Below are 13,055 nucleotides of genomic sequence, written 5' to 3'. Positions count from 1 at the left end.
GCCCTTTAAGCCACGAGCTCTCTAAAGTTGATCAAACATCTCTTGGGGAAGGCACAGTGGGATAAAGACCCTCACCCCCACCCCAGGACCAGATAAAGGTCACTGAAGCTCAGAGAAGTTCAGTGAGCAGACTAAGGTCACACAGGAGCAGGTAGAACAGAACTCCAGGGCTCTGGGCCTCAGTTCTGCTGGCAGGCCAGGCCTGGAAACACCACCTAGATAGACTCTCTGTCCCCACATGCAGGCTGCCCATCTCTGAGGAAAACACAGTGGAAGTATTTTGAGGGATTTTTTTGGATTAGAAAAAAACATTTTTTTCCTTGAGGACCCAAGTAATATAATAAGACTGATGAAAATAGGGGATAAAAAAGGAAATAAAAGCCACTTGTGATCTTACTACCCAGAGATAACCATTATTAATTTTTTGGTAGTTTTCCTCCCAAAGGCTAGTGGATGGTTTCCCAGCATCCCCACACGCTCGGCCCCAGGCAGGTGGATGAAGGGCGGTGTGGTTGCAGCGAACAAGCAGAGGGGGCATCCCAGACCCCGCCCCACCCCTGGCCCTGCCCCTGCCTTGGCCCCGCCCCCGACACGCCCCCGCCTTGGCCCTGCCCCCGCCGCGGCCCCGCCCCCGCCACGGCCCCGCCCCTGCGGACTCCACCCTGGACTCCCAGGTGAGCCCACGTGCACTCCCTGTCTCCCAGCACATGACATCACTTCCGGCAGATGCCCCACCAGGCCTGGGTGGGTGAGGGGGTGGGGTCTCACCATGGCCAGCTCCGCCTCCAGCTCCTTCATGCGGTTATCCTTGAGGTCCAGCTGGGAGCGCAGCGCCGTGGCGTGGTCCGTGGCTTCCTTGGCTTGGCGCCGCAGCTCCCACTTCTCGCGCTCCAGCAGGTCCTTCTCCTTGGCCAGGGCTTTGACGGCGTCCTCGCTCTCCTGTGGGGAGAGGCCAGCGTTACAAGGGGCGAGGCCTACCCTTGGCCCAGAGGGCCTTGACCCCCAGACCAGAGGAAGCGCAGGGAGGCCCCACAGCTCCGCAGGTGGCCGGGCGCTCGGGCCCTGGAGGAAGAAAGCCCTGGGTTCGAGCCTGGCTCTGCCACAAACTAGCTGGGAGACTGGAACAGAGACAAACTGTTAGTAGATGCTCAGCCGTTATTTTTTTCAACGGATAGATGAGCAAACAAACGTCCTGGGTAAGTTCTTTTAACTTAGCAAGTCTTCATTTCTCCATATTTAAAATGGAGGGGGAATCAGTACTCCTCATTTCAAGGAATTGTTATAAAGACTAAATGACTTCATTTGAAGGAAATAGTTAAATGGAGCCTGATAAAAGTTAGGGTCGGTAGTGGGTTTGGGCCTCTGTTCTGCTGTTTGGTAGCGTGTGTGTCACAGGAAAACAGGGACAGAGGAGGCACCTGCAGCCCACCTGCCTTGGCTGCCACAGGGCCCTGCCACCATCCCACAGGGTCACAGCCGACGATGGGACAGGCTGGACCCCCAGCTAGCTGTGGTGTCTGAATGCAGCACGGTCCTCTGCCCGTCACCCCGGCCCCAGCTCCCGGCTGGTCCTCCTGCATAAGCCGTTTTCTCCGAGATGCTGAGGAGAGGGCCATGGTCTCCAGCTGTGCTGGTCCAGCAGAGCCAGCAGGCAAGGAACAGCCGGCTGGATCGGGGGCCTGACCTCTGTTGGCAAGAGCCAATTTCAGGCCACCAGGCGTCTTTCCCCCAGAGGAAGGGTCCCTGCAGGGGGCCCTGCCCACCCACCCAGCCATGGTCTTCCCATCCACCAAATCGAGAGCCAAACTCAAGGTCTCTGTGCAGCCTGGGACTGCGTTGAGAGGCAACCATCCTGCCTTGTCTAACAGCCCTGTCGCCGAAGGCCTGACTTCCAGATGGCCAGAGACTAGGAGGCCAAGGTCTGGCCCTTTCTGCATGGCTGTCACAGAGCTGTAGCTGTGGCTTAGGTTCCTGGGAAAGAGAGTGAGTCTGGGTCGAATCCTGGCTTTGCAAGAACAAGCTGCAATAACTGTCGTGCCTCAGTTTCCTCGTCTGTAACATGGGATCACAGCACTCGTCCTTGAGGGTGTTATTGTGAGGACTGGATGAGATAATCCAAGTTTAGAGCTCAGAACGGTGCCGGGCACACAGCAGGCACTCACTCATTCACTCAGGATGCTGCTCAAACGTCTCCGAGAGGCCTTCCCTGACTAACTGTCTAAGAAAGCAGCCCCAGCTGTTCCCAATCTGTTTCTCATACTGGTACCGGATACTGGTCATTCAGCCAATATTCGTGGATGCCACCAGCAGGCACAAACCAGACAAAAATCCCTGTGCCCGAGGAGCTTACACCAAAAAGCCCTCCTGCACACTCTAGGTCATCGGCAGACACCCGGGTCACAGAACAGCAGCCTGGCAGACAGCAGCCAAGGAACACTGCTGAGTAAAAGAATGAGTGTTTGGCAGCTGCTGTGACTGACTCCAAAGGCCATCACAGGACAGCTCTCCCAGCTGGGGTGAGTGGAGGACACAAGTGTCTGTGTCACCAGCCCCAGGCTTCTCAGTGTAGTCTAGAGGAGGTGCTGTGTGTGTCCGGGGGATGATTCCTTCCAGGACGTGTCTCCTAGGGGTCAGGGTGCCTGGGTGTGAAGTCTCAGCTCCATCCACTACAAGCTGTGTGACACTGAACAAGTAAAGCAGCTTCCCCAAACCTCAACCACCTCCTCTCTGAGAGAACGACACTATCACATCCCAGGGTGATGGTCAGAAGAAACTGGTAATGCGAGGTGCAAAGCAAAAGATGGCACTATTGCAAAAGCCCAGGCAAAGCTGTACTCTTGGGTTCTAGAAGCAAGGCTCTCCGTGCAGAGGGGCACTCCACCGCTTGTTATTTCTCTTCTCCTTTCTCTTTGAAGCTGTCTTCAGGTGGGGTCAGTGCAACAGCTGACAGGTATGGCCTCCTGGGTCACATGATGGACCAACCAGCTCTTTCCCCTGGAGCTGGGGACCACGTCCCAGCATCTACCCTCAGCACCTAGCAGCAAGCCTAGATCCTGGAATGTCCCATGAAATGAAGTGTGTGGATCAGAACCACTGAGACTTGGCTGGTGTACAAGTGGCTGCCTACCACATATCCCTGAATTAGGAAGAAGGTCCGCTAGGACCCCCAGGATCATTTTTGTCTCTGTGTCTCTTTGCAGTTGGTAGCTCCACTAGCTGTGAGCAGACCGAGGGTTCCAGGCTGGGGGCAAAGGCTGTAGGTGCTTTCAGGGAAAGCACAGGGACACCCCCTCCCACGATCACAGCTCTGGCAGCAGGAGTGCAGGTCTCAGTAGCAACTGTCACGGAATGTTCTGTACACGTGTCGAGTACGGTGCTGAGGTTTCAGATGATTATATTTAAACAACCACCTGTGAGACAGGGTCTATGATTATCTCTATTTTACAGATGAGCAAACTGAGGCCAGAGAGGTAAAATAACTTCTGCAGACCCGCAGAGAGTGTGGTGGAGGTCTCAATCCTTGCTGGCAGTGGCGGCAGGGAAGGAACTGAAGGAGACCTGCCTGGGGCGTTGAAACCTGACGGGGATCAAGGTGGCCGGAATTTATGAAGGTAGGACTCGGCCCAACTGTTTGGGACCTTTGATGCCAACCTGGGAGCTGAGGTCCCTCTGGCGACTTGACCTAAGTCAGTTTTCGCCTCTGTAAAAGGGGGATGATGGGGACAATCATACCTCATAGGGTTGCTATTAAAAATAGCAAATGTAAAGAGATTAGGACCAAGCCAGCATACAGTAAGTGCACAATTAATGTTTGTCATTATTAATATTATCCTGTGTCAGTGGTGATAGGTGGTCTCTAAAGATGGCCATCGTCATAGTCATTGTTAGGGTGCTTATCTAAACAGAGCCATCTTTTTTGATCCGCTTAGCCTTTTATCAGCATCACATTCCACTCATTCATTCATTCATTCATTCTTTCTTTCATTTATGCCACACAGCTTGCAGGATCTTAGTTCCCTGACTAGGGATTGAACCCAGGCTATAGCAGTGACAGTGTGAAAGTGCCAAGTCCTAACCACTGAACCACCAGGGAATTCCCGCCTCTGCTTTTCTGATCGGGATCTGTCCTCCTTCAAGGTGCATGTTCTCAGGGAACACTTCCCCTACCCCTGGCTCCTGGATCATCTGGGACCCTCGGACCCCCTGAGAAGGTCCTATCTGGGTTAATTTTCCACATGGTTCTTGCTTCTTCACTGAGACCCTACCATCCTCCCAGAGGCAGGGCCCATGACTGGGGTCTGTGTGCGGTCAGCCAGGACCCGCTCCTGCCTGGCCAGAGGCTTCCTGAGAGCAGGTGGCTGTGTGCTTCTCTGGGTTTGCCAGGGGGACCAACACCGGGCAGTGGTAGACGAGAGACCCACAGAAGGGCCCTGAAACCCACTGTGGAATTTCCATGATCAAATGCCTGACTCTGGATCCCCCAGAGGCAATAATAATAATAATAATAACCACGACAAGCATTTTTCCCCCGCATGCTTTCTGTGTACCAGAAACCTCAGTGCTGCCAAGGCTGGCCTCTGAGTAGCTGCTGTCATTATCCCGGTTTTAGGGATGAGGCCACATGGCTAGCGAGTGGCAGAGGTGAGAGTCTAACCCACTGTCTGGTCTTAACCACTGTACCAGCCTGCCTCCCAGGCCAAGTGTGATGGTTACTTTTATGTGTCAACTTCACCAGACCATGGGGTGTCCAGCTTTTTGGCCAAACATCATTTCTGGGTGTGTCTGTGTGGGTTTTTTTGGATGAGATTAACGTTTGAACTGGTAGACTCAGTAGCTTGCCTTCCCCAGTGGCATCATCCGATCCGTTGAGAGCCCAAATGGAAAGCAGAGGAAGGGAGAAGTTGCTTTCCACCTGAGAGTTGAGCTGGGACATGGGTCTTCTGCCCTTGGAGGGAACTTACAAGTTGGCTCTCCGGCTCTCTGGCTTGTAGAAGGCAGATCACAGGACTTGTCAGCCTCCACGATCATGGAGGCCAATTCCTTCTAATAAATCTTAATATATACATTACTTCTCTGAGGAGCCCTAAAACACCAAGGAAGCTGATGATCTGAGGACAAGCGGTGTCAAGGACAAGGTCAGCCCAGTGCCCTTTGCCCCTGGGGCCAGCAAATCACCAAAAGCAGGTATGGCTGTGGGCTGGTTCTCTGGCCCCTGCCCTGTGTCCCCTCCCCTCAAACAAGGGTGACCATGTCTCCCTACTGATGGGCATGGGGCCACTCAAGTAAAGGTTCTCCCTGCCTCACCTGCTGAAGAAGGACCAGGCTCCTGGGACCTGCTACGGGCCCTCCAGCTGGAGAAGGAGAAAGGATGGAGGTGGACCAAGAGAGAGGCAGGTGGTGCTATAGTCTGAATGTTTGTGTCCTGCCAAAATTCATATGTTGAAATCCTAACACCTAATGTGATGACATTAGGAGGTGGGGCCTCTGGGAGGTGCTTAGGTCATGAGGGTGGAGCCCTCGTGAATGGGATTGGTGCCCTTATAAGAGACCCCAGAGAGCTCCCTTGTCCCTTCTGCCAAGTGAGGACATGGCAGGAAGTCTGCGACCCAGAAGAGGACCAGGAAAGCAGGCAGCCGGGGGTTCCCTTTCCTCCTCTCTGCTTCCACAGGTTGTTGACTTAATGCCACACTCTGTCTGCAAGTGACAGGCCCGGGGAGGCCAACTTCTAGGGACCCAGCTCACCTACTGTGGAAGGACAGGCAGGGGAAGCTGGGGCCCTGCTGCTCAGGGCTGGCACCCAGGGCACCCAAAGCTCCAGACCAGTCAGAGGCTGTGGGTCCCTAGCTGAGGGAGCTCCCCCGGGGCTGTTTTCATCCTGGAGAGGAAGGGATCTGTATACTTGGGAGGTGAGAGGGCAGGTCACTGGTAAACACCAAAGTGGGCCGTGGGGCTGAAGCTTTTAAATTCAAGTGCCATCTCTGACAGTCTAGCTCAGAGGGAACACGCGCGTGAATGCACTCATGCAACCAGGCCACAACCACTGGGAGAACCACTCAAACCTCCCACGGCCGAGGAAACTTAATGAGCTTCCCACCTCCGTTTTCTCCATGGAGTACATGCAAACCTTGGTCATAGCTGTTGTCATGTGGTATGATGTACTTGAAGGGCAGTTTTCAACAGTTTTTCCGCCCCGCTCACCAGAGCTTACAACTCTCTCCCTGCAGACACAGCAGCTTACTAAGGCTTGCTTCGTTGTGCGGACTGACTCTTTTTTCTTTAAGTTTTGGGACCCTCTTCAGCATGACCACAGCACATATACCAGACAGATATTTACTGAACCAAAGTCCTTGGTCATCTGACCAGAAACTCCTGCTCACCCCACAGAGCCCAACCTATATGTCACCGCCTCTGTGAAGCCTTCCAGGACTCTCTCCCAGGAGGCAGAATTTCCTGCTGTCTTGTTCTCCCCAGCCCTTTCTTCACACTCTTATTATGGTACTATTCGTAAGACACAGAGCTGACCGTCACTGAGCACTTAGCATGCACTAGGCGCTATGCTGAATGCCCTGGATCCATCATCTCATACGGTCCTCATCACAGCTCTGCAAGGTCTGCACCACGATCGCTGTTTTGCAGATGAGGAAACTGAGGCTCTGAGAGGTTAAGGGAGATGCCCAAAGGCACATAGGTGGGGCACCGGGATCTGAACCCAGGCTAGCCGGAATCCAGAACACACACTGTCACTGACGGCACGTTCCTGTCCAGGCTGGTTTGCCCAGGAGGCATGGAGCCTTAACTAGGGGCTGTGCCTGTTCATCTCAGTGCCCAGACCTGGGCCTGACAAGGGGCCTCCCCAAGTGAGCATAACGGGACACGAGCAGTGCATCTGTGTTTTGAGATTCAAGGCCAGACCCTGTGCTGGGTGGGGGAGGGGCAGTAATGAGGGGGCTGGTGGGTGGGGGGAGGGGGAGGGGCGGGGGCTGCGTGCTGACCTTGCGGTGCTGCTCGTAGTTGCGGATGAAGTCGCGCAGCTGCTCTTCGCGGCTCTCCAGCGTGGCATACAGCTGCTGCATCTGACTCACCAGGTCCGTCTTTTCACCCTTTAGGCGCTTCCGGTCGGCTTTCATGGCTGGGGGACAGAGAACCGAGTTAGTTCCCGAGATCCTAGCTGCCTGTCACCCCGAACGCTGAGAAGGGACCCCGTCTCCTTCCCTTTTATGGACAGACGAGGAAACAGGGTTCAGAAAGAGGAAGTTTCTCTCCCCAGCTCCTGTGTTACTCAGAGGCATTCCCCAGATTCAAACCTAGGCCCGCCTATCCCTAGAGTCCCAATTCTCATTTCTCAGTTTTACTGACCCAGCCAGGGGAGCAAGTCCTTGACTGTCCCCGCCCTGAACTGCCTAGGGCCGCAGAAGGAAAGAGCTGGAGGCCTGGTGAGCTTGTGACCCCCCTGTTCCCCCGTTGCTACCCACGGCCCAGGAAGCTGATGGGATCCTTTACTTCCTGCTGAAATGAAATCCCAGGGCCCAGTCTGAGCCCAACAGAACTCAGCCCAGCCCAACAGTCCACTGTCTGCTCCAACTCCTTCACAGGGAAAAGTGTTTGATTAAAAACACGCAGCAAGTTATGACACCAAAAGTATGAGTAACAGGAGAAAAAGCAGATACACTGGACTTCATCAAAATTAAAAACTTTTGTGCTTCAAAGGACACCATCAAGAAAGTAAACAGTGCAAGGAATGGGAGAGCAGATTTGTAAACCATATATCTGATAAGGGGCTTATATCTGGAGTATATAAAGCACTCTTACAATTCAATAATAAAAAGACAAATAACCCAATTAAAAAAATGGGCAAAAGATCTGAACAGACATTTCTCCAAGAAATAGCCAATAAGCACCTGAAAAGGTGGTTTACATAATTAGTCATCAGGGAACTACAAATCAAAACCACAATGAAATACTACTTCATACTCACTAGAATGGCTAAGGTATAAAAAGAAGACAGTAACAAGTGTTAGCGAGGATATGGAGAAACTGGAACCTTCATACACTGTTGGTGGGAATGGAAAATGGTACAGCCTCTGTGGAAAACAGCTGACAGTTCCTCAAGTGATTAATCATAAACTTCCCCTATGATACAGCAGTTCCACTCCTAGGTGTATATCAAAGAGAACTGAAAACGTATGTCCACACAGGAACGTGTATACATATGTTTATAACAGCTGTAATGATAACAGCCGAAGCTGAAACAACCACATGTCCATCAACTGATGAATGAATGTTTAAAAATGTAGTACATCCATATAACGGTATATTATTTGACAATAAAAAGAAGTAATGATTCATGCTATAATGTGATGAATCTTGAAAATATTATGTTATGTGAAAGAAGCCAGTCACAAACGGCCATGTGCTGTATAATTCCATTCAAATGAAGTGTCTAGAATAGGGAAACCTATGGAGACAGAAATTAGATTAGTGGTTGCCTTGGGCCGGGGGCTGGAGATATGGAGGTGTAGCCAAAGGGCATGATGAAAATATTCTAATACTGATGTACATCTCTGAATATAGTAAAAACTATTGAATCACGTACTGTAAATGGGTGAGTTGTATGCTATGTGAATTGTATCTCAATAAAGATGTCACACAGACACACAGACAAACAGACACAGACACACACACATGGTGCCCCGTGTTCCACACAGCCTCCTGGCAGCAGTGTGGCTTTTGCTTCCTCCAGACTCTCCTCACGACGGCACTGGCTCTGTACAGAAGGGAGTGGAGACCAGCAAGCCTGGGCTTGTGCAGGGCGGGCCCCACTGACCTCCCCAGGGCCCCCAGAACTCCATCCCCTCCCCCCTCTGTGGAGAGATCACTGAGGAAGGAACTGTGGAGGCAGTGGGGAGGGGGCAAAGCAACTCCTTGGCTCTGGAAGCTTCCAGCCTGAGAAGGCACAGAGTGGTTAAGTAATTTGCCCAGAGTCACAGAGCCACATCTGACTCCAAGGCCCAAACACTTGACCCTACATTATGCTGCCTCTACAGAGAAGCCCCCAAACCCCAGAGGGTCCCAGCCCCACGGCTAGCTGAGGGCAGCGATAGGGGGCAGGCAATGGCGGTGTCACCCCATCTTGTCCCGGCCAGTGAACCTGCAAACTTAGCCTCTGACATGAAGAAGTATGGCATGAGGACCGAGCACCCTGGGCTCTGGCTCGGTGCCTGACATAAGCTGCATCTTCACCCCCTGCCTCCACCCGGCACCGCCCTGTAGAACAGGGTAGAGGCAGCTCAGATGGGGCAGTGTCGTCACGTGCAAGGAGCCCTGGGGAGACCCCTGCAGTGGGGACCGCAGGTCTTGGGGGGCCCTTTAAATTCCAGCTTTGAGCTTCCTGGCTGCTGCAGCTGGACTTGTCCCCTTCATGGCCAGCTTGGCGGAGCAGCAGCTTAGGTCACCGTGGCCGGAATTCCAGGCCTGACTCTGGGCTGGACCCTGCCAGGCTGCAGACCGAGAAAACACAAAGGCTGAATCTCACGGAACGATGCCAGGTGAAGATCACTTAAAAACGAAGACGAGGTGCCTCTGGAACCATGGTGTGAACCAAGAAGCTTCTGTGCCGTCTGCCCAGCTTTTCAGAAGCACAAATGTCCACAACCCACCCAGGAAACTCAAGTGGAGGACCTGGGAGCACCTGGGGACGCCCCACAGGCCTGAGGTGGGAAAGTGGGCGTGTGTCCCCATCGAGCCTGAACATCCCCAAGTGTCCAGGTGCTGTCACCCCAACAGATGGGGGGTCCCCTGAAGTGGGGAAGAGGTATTGTAACTCTTTAGGGAAACAAGGCACTGAGCCTGACAGACTCCCCAAGAAATAATTTAAACTACAGACACACAGCTATGAAAATTACACAGTGGAATGCCTCCTTCCTTTGTCATAAGCATGCTTTTATTTCTCCTTCAAAACCCTGTTTGACGATCTCCAAACATCCTTAATGCAAGACGAGGTGATGGTCCACGAGCATGACGCTCTCTCTCTGTGACCAGCCTCCTTCTGCCTCGGCCCCAAGCTCCCCAGCGCTCTGTTCTCCTTCCCGGCCACCCAGCTTCACCCAGGTGTGTCCCACGCCAGCAGCTAGGCCACTGGAACCACTGCCATGGTGATGGGTGATGTCATGCCCAGTAGACCCTGCAGGAGACCAGCCTGGCTCCTGGGAATGTGGGGACTCTGGGGGTGAGAGGGAGGGTGTGCAAGGAGGCACTGATTTTTCTAACTCAAGGAGGCTGGATGTTTGCATAAGCTGGAGGGTGGAACCAGGGCCCCAACCATGACCCCAAGACGATGGCGCTTCTCTGGGGCCATCACTCTCCCCAAGCTTCTGAGGTCTGCCTTTCCACAGCAGACACCCTCCTCTTTCCCTGGCTTGGGATGCCATAGCCCCTAACCCAGATGCGAGGCAGGGTGGAGCTGTGTCAGCCCTAGTTTAACTTCTGCAAATGCGACTCTTGGCGGGTGGGGACCAGAGAGAGCAGAAAGGTCCCTTGACTCCAGCCTTGGGCAAAGCAGACCCCCTCCCCTCCAGTGCCCAGGTGACGGGAGGCCACAGCTGACAGGCAGAGAGAACAGCGCAGGGTAATTCTCGGCTTTTGAGCTCCTGGGGGTCGTGGGCCTGGAGAGTAAGGGATTTTACAGGGAACGCTGAGCACGAGGGGCTCTCTCCTTATGCACCGGGGCAGCGCCTGCAGTGAGAACCTTGCCAGGCAGTGAGGGACCAGGCTGTCAGCTTTCCCCTCTCCCAGCCTCGGTTTCCCCCCAGGATGGGCGTGCTGGACTCTGTGAGCTTCCTTTAACTTCCGAGGTCCTAGATGACTTCGCCTTGACCACTGACCCCTACAAACATGTCCATGGCCTTGGCCAACACCACACAGCAGGGCGGACGGGCACTGGTCTGGGGTCAGAGGATCTGGGTTCTGTCCCTGGCTAGAGTCCTAACCACCAGACGAGGGAATTCCCTGGCTCTGAGACCTCGAGCCAATCACGTAACCTCCCCAAACCTCAATTCCTTAGATATTAGAACAATTCCCATGTGCCAGGCACGGCTCTCAGCCCCCCCGATGGGTTTTTGTCACTTAATTCTCACAACTACCTTTTGCAGTCAGTCCACATTATAGATGAGGAAGTGGGCACCCAGGGAGATTAAGGAACATGGTCAAGCAGTGAGTGGCAGTGCCCACCTGGCCCCGGCACCCACCTGGCCCCGGCACCCTCCTGTCCCACAGCTTTGCTGGCTCCCAAATTGCCAACCCTCAGCAAATCTGCACAGCCCGGTTGGCCTCATCTTCTCCTCGGGACTTTGTGCTGGGGGTAGGGCTGCACCTGCCTTATGGAGGACGGAACTAAGGCTCAAAGGGTTAAATGACACACCAAGACCCGCGCAGACCCTGGACTTGCGTCCTTGGTGTCTGACCTTGAACCACTCACGCTCCTCCATCACCCCTACTGTGAAAGCACATCGTTGTGAACACAGAACCTGCATCGATCCATAAAACCAGTGGATGATCCAAATATTCACACCAGTTACTCGTGCTACAAGATACTGTTTCTGCAGCTGTCTTACAGTCCCAAGCGGGGAGGTTTCCATTAAAGGGGTTTTGACATTCTTATACGCACCCCATGACTGCTTCGTGACTGCTGGAAGGAGGGTGTGTATGCATGCATGTGTGCGTCAGCAGCTCTGAAGGAATCCTCCACCAGCCACCCCCTCCCGCTTACAGGATCCTCAGCCAGCCCAAGGCATGGTCTCATTCCATGAGGTCAGATTTCCCATTAGTCTGAGCTCAGAAGACTGCTGACCTGCTTCTGGATGGTCCACGGCCAAGAGCCCTTGTGAAAATTCCAGCCTGGTGGACCCCTGACAAACATTGGATCAGTGGTGGGGAGGGGTGGCCAACAGGGTCAGGCGGACCTCAGCCTGTGTATGACAATCCCAGCTGCCACCAGCAGGGGGCCCCCTTTCTTTTCCACTCAACATTCCTGATCAGCATCTACAGATTCTGGGAAAGGACGGGTGGGTAGGTGGGAGCCAGAAGGGCTTGGCAAACCACTCTGAACACACACCCACCAAAATGTTCTTCCAGCTCAACTTCCCTTTGATGGGGAAACTGAGGCTCAGAGAGGGAAAGAGTATCAAATATCACATAGTGAATAAGCCCAGGTCTCCTGATTCTTAAGCCAACACAGTTGGGTTAAAAGCATCGGCTTTGGAGTCTGCCTATCAAAATTTAATTATCTGTAGGATGGAGGATGAAAGTATAATCATTTCTGCCCTATACAGAACAGACTGCCATATCTTGAGTGAACCGTCAGGTAGGGACCTTGAGCACTGGGGAGAAGAGAACCCAGAAAGACACAGCTCCAGATTCACAGAGCCCTGGATTCCAGTCTGGCCTTCACCCCATCCCACCTGGAGGGTCTGATTTGCATGTCACTTCTCTGAGCAAGCTTCCTGAGCTGTTAAGCTGAGGATGATATTCTCTACCTTTAAGGCTCTATGTGAAATTACCCAACACCAGAATACAGCAGGTGCTCATTAAATGTTAGCATCGTTGCCTGTCATTCAGCTCCTACGCCTGCACTCAGGCCCCCAAAAGTCTCAGAGGATACAGGTTGACTTGGCTGACAGGCTGGATTCTGAGAAAAGGACCAAAGGAAGAAGCCAGGGCAAGGAGAAGGAGGCCGCAGCCCAGGGAAGCAAGTTAAAGATCCCAGACTTATGGCCCTGGGATGGGTATAGCCTAGTTCATCTTGCTTTTTCCTGTTTGAGGGCTGAATAAGGTGAGTTCAGAACGGGTCAAGGTTCAACCTACTTTACAAAGGTTAAGCAGACTTGCCCCGTCAGGTAGTGCTTATGTAGCAAAGGAAAGCCAACCACTCACTTGGATAAATGGCAGCCACTGGTGGTGACCGAGAAAACTGTACCCACTGAGCCAGGTCAGATGCGAGCTTGGCTGGGTGGTCTGGGGTCTGACCTAGGGCAGCTCCGTTCCTCACAAATGGAAACCCC

The 13,055-nt window shown here is 53.3% G+C and overlaps 1 protein-coding gene across 2 annotated transcripts in view; it reads right to left on the bottom strand.

Annotated features, from left to right (window-relative positions):
* The window catches only part of KAZN (kazrin, periplakin interacting protein), a 469,682-nt gene that overhangs the window by 58,906 nt on the left and 397,721 nt on the right, over window positions 1-13,055 (bottom strand). For both annotated transcript variants that reach the window (XM_060079952.1, XM_060079962.1), the window contains exons 3-4: window positions 6,993-7,129; window positions 769-939 (exon numbers count right to left, since the gene is read on the bottom strand). In XM_060079952.1, the coding sequence (XP_059935935.1) occupies window positions 769-939; window positions 6,993-7,129 (308 nt within the window). The remainder of the gene's footprint in view (window positions 1-768; window positions 940-6,992; window positions 7,130-13,055) is intronic.

Source organism: Mesoplodon densirostris, chromosome 2 (genome assembly GCF_025265405.1).
Source record: "Mesoplodon densirostris isolate mMesDen1 chromosome 2, mMesDen1 primary haplotype, whole genome shotgun sequence".
Lineage (NCBI taxonomy): Eukaryota > Metazoa > Chordata > Mammalia > Artiodactyla > Ziphiidae > Mesoplodon > Mesoplodon densirostris.
This window is presented reverse-complemented; position numbering and strand designations above follow the sequence as displayed.